The sequence below is a fragment of the Penaeus chinensis genome, chromosome 4 (genome assembly GCF_019202785.1).
Source record: "Penaeus chinensis breed Huanghai No. 1 chromosome 4, ASM1920278v2, whole genome shotgun sequence".
NCBI lineage: Eukaryota > Metazoa > Arthropoda > Malacostraca > Decapoda > Penaeidae > Penaeus > Penaeus chinensis.
The window spans coordinates 35,081,663-35,085,535 of record NC_061822.1 but is presented as its reverse complement, the minus strand read 5'-3'; the positions used below and the strand labels follow the sequence as shown (position 1 = coordinate 35,085,535).

The 3,873-nt window shown below is 37.5% G+C and overlaps 1 protein-coding gene across 1 annotated transcript; it reads right to left on the bottom strand.

Annotated features, from left to right (window-relative positions):
• Positions 1-1,895: 1,895 nt before the first annotated feature.
• On the bottom strand, positions 1,896-3,225 carry LOC125024965 (kunitz-type protease inhibitor 2-like). Its single transcript, XM_047612767.1, has one exon. The coding sequence runs from the start codon at positions 3,059-3,061 to the stop codon at positions 2,513-2,515; it is 549 nt and encodes a 182-aa protein (XP_047468723.1). The 5' UTR covers positions 3,062-3,225; the 3' UTR covers positions 1,896-2,512.
• Between the last annotated feature and the right edge of the window lie 648 nt (positions 3,226-3,873).

The window sequence follows — 3,873 nt, the reverse complement described above, 5'->3', positions numbered from 1 at the left end:
CATATTATCAGATGATGAAAAAATCATCAGTAAAGTAATAACTTTTCTAAGGGAGACAAAACTTTATGACCTTATAAAGATTGATAGAATAAATAGGATCCATTGGCTTAATAACTTTGGCCACATGCCGCTGATTGATAGCCAAGAAATCCAACAAAGAAAGAAAAGAAAGAAAGAAGACGAGAGAGTTGTTCAATTGTGATCCAAGAATCTTGTGGTGTTTTACTACAGAAAATCGTTAAGTATATAATATCGTATTTACAACGACACTATCGATGGTGTTAAGTTTATTATATAATTAAATTACGTATAATTATTCATGGTGTTTGTGTGATGGTTCAAGGTAATTTTGAGAGGTTATGTAAAGTGTAGGTAATGGGTTGATTTTGATAAATAAAAATAAAACATTACTTGCTTTTTATGCATTTCTATGAAAGCAATATAAATACAAGAAATGAAAAAATAGACAAAACTAAGGGAATCTATATAAAATTCTAATATCTGACTAAATTAAGTGAAACTACATATAATTCTAATACATAATTCTAATAAACAAAATATAATAACAGAACTTGGAAAACATATGAAATATCATAATGCATCAAACTTCATTATGAATTTGTATTTACATCATTCCCTCGTCAATCAGCTACAACCGTCATAATATATACATATACATACATATGTTTATGTATATACGTATATAGATACATATGTATGTATATCTGTGTATATATATATGTATATATTTATATATACACATACATACCTGTATATACATATATATATATGTATATGCAGGTGTGTATGTATATATATATATAAATATATATAAATATACATATATTTACACACACACACACGCAGACATACACATAATATATGCATATGTGTGTGTGTGTGTATGTATATATATATATATATATATATATATATATATGTATATATATATATATATATATATATATATATATATATATATATATATATATATAAGATGTATGCGTGTGTGTGTGTGTGTGTTTATGTACGTATTTATGTAGACACACACACACACACACACACACACACACACACACACACACACACACACACACACACACACACACACTCATACACACATACACACATACACACATACACACATATATATATATAGACAGAAAAATAGATAGATAGGAAAATACAGAGAAATGCATATATATATTCATGTGTATGTATATATATGTATATATATATATATATATATACGTATATATGTATATAATGTGTGTGTTTGTGTGTGTGTTCTCTGCAAGACCAACGACTTCTTGCGTTCGTCCCTACTCACCAATTTCAGATTGTGATTGTGCGTTGGTTAGTTTCATGGTAACCATACTTGTGTGCATCTTTGTTCATATGACACTATTAACATACTATGTATGTATGCTTGCATGTATATATGTATGTATATATTAATGTATATGATTATATGTGTGTATATATATATATATATATATATATATATATATATAACACAGACACACACACACGTACGTGTGTGTGTGTGTGATATAGTTAACATGAATTTAACCAACGCATAATCACACTATCTGAGATTGGTACGTGTGTGGGAGGTGGGGGCGCGGACGCAAAGAATATTTCGGACAAGGTCAGCTGGCCACGAAAAAGTGCTTTAATGTCCGTGAGATCTAAGGGAAATGAGGAATGAGAATGAGTAGTGGAAGGGAGGAAGACAGAGAGATAGATTGGCCGATAGAGATGTAAAGATGAATGGAGTGAGAGAAAGGGGGGGAATATATATATAAATATATATATATATATATATATATATATTCATGCACAGTTAATAATTAAAAAGCATTTTAGTGTAAGCGTTAAATTGAAAGACCAACTCGATTTAATAATTTTATTAAGTTCTATAGATATATACAACTAATTATTTACACATAAAGAAGAGTCTAATATGTTATTTAAGATTTATATGCATCATCTTACAGACAATATATATTTCAGGTATCTTTTATGCAAATGCATTTTTGTAACGATTTTACAATTGTCAACCTTATATATATATATATATATATATATATATATATATATATATATATATATGGTTGATGATTCATAACTACGATGATCCCAGCAAAAACATTGTTGTACATAAGCTGTTATATAATGATAATTTTAACAGCAACAAATAATTCTTAAAAACAAATGCTTGATTTTGTATGCGGAACCATATATTACCTAATTTCCTACGCCTTTCATTCACTTTGAAATGTGAAAGAAAATAATTATATATTTATGTGCCTTTGGACACCACAGATTCTATAACAAACAATATTAATAAATAGAAGGGAATGTATCTTACTATCGGTTCCCACAGCCAACAATAACTACATAACTATTTTTGGCTGACAGGTTATTTCCCCAACACTTCAGTTCTGCACCATGCCTAGTTTGCTCTTGGTCCCTACGAGCTCCGCAGGAAAGCCTTCCCTGAGAGCGCCTACTCCTCCTTGTTGCTCGTCAAGTGGGGGATCCTGACGGGCTGCCCGATGGTGAGCGTGCCCGTCCCCAGGCCGGAGGGTCCGATGACCACGCTCTGCACCGTCCTTCGGCCCGAGCTCTCCTCCTCACCCTCGTTGCCCGATTCCTCCTGCTCCGGGGCTGCGGTGGGGCGGGGCGCCGGGGTGGTGGGGGGCGCCGTCGTGGGCTGCTGGCGCGGCTCCTGCGGCTCGACGACAGGCTGCGGAGGTATTCTGGCGGAGTTCAGGATCCTGTCACAGTTCGGGGTTGCGGTCTGCAGGTCTGGGCGAACGCTACATGTCGTCATGCATTCCTCCAGTGTATTGAACCTGTTGTTGTTGCCTCCACAGCCACCGTAAACGAAACAGTCGCAGGCGCCGCTCAGGGGATCGAAGTAGTAGGACGGGATGAAGGCGCGACACCTGCCGGTCAGCACGGGCTCGAAACACCTGTTGGCGACGCCCGGAATGGCACCCTGAGATGCCACGCCCGCCACCAGCAGAAATAGCACGATTCCTTGCGGCACCATCTTGCTCTTCACTCTAGGCAATCAATACCGTACTTGTTCTTCACACTGCTTGACTCTCGCAGACGACCACAGAATCACAGGGCGAAAGGCGCCGATGCAGTGAGTCTTCGAGGCACCAACTCCGCTTCCTCCAGGATGTTGCGAGACCTCTTGTTGGGGCGGCGTCCGGGCGGCTATTGAGCAGCGGGCAGCGCGAGCTCAGGTAAATGTTCCTGAGCCCTCCCCCGCCCACTACCCCCCATTCACAGTCCTGCTCCGGCCTGCCGACCATGACTCAACATGGAATTTCGCACCTCGCTTCCGGGCCGCTGCATACGGGGCGCAAAAAGCGTTTAGCATTCCCCCTTTCGGCTCCCCAGCTATTGACTATGTTCTAAATAAAGCTACACAACTCTCTATTTTAAGTATATATACAAGCACACCTATCAATAATTTGTAAGTATATATGCTTATGTGTGTGTGCGCGCACACACGCACACACACACACACACACACATATTCATATATACATACGCACACATATATGTGTATATATATGTATATATATATATATGTATACACACATATATATATACATACATATACATATACATTTATATATATATATATATATATATATATATATATATATGAACTAGCATATATATGTATTCCACTGCCGCGGCGTGGAATTGAACTCAGGACCACAAGGGTCGGAGCCCAGTGCTCTAACCACTGGACCATCGCTGCAGTCGTATATATGTGTGTGTGTGTGTGTGTGTGTATGTGTGTGTGTGTGTGTGTGTGTGTGTGTGTATGTGTGTGTGTGTGTG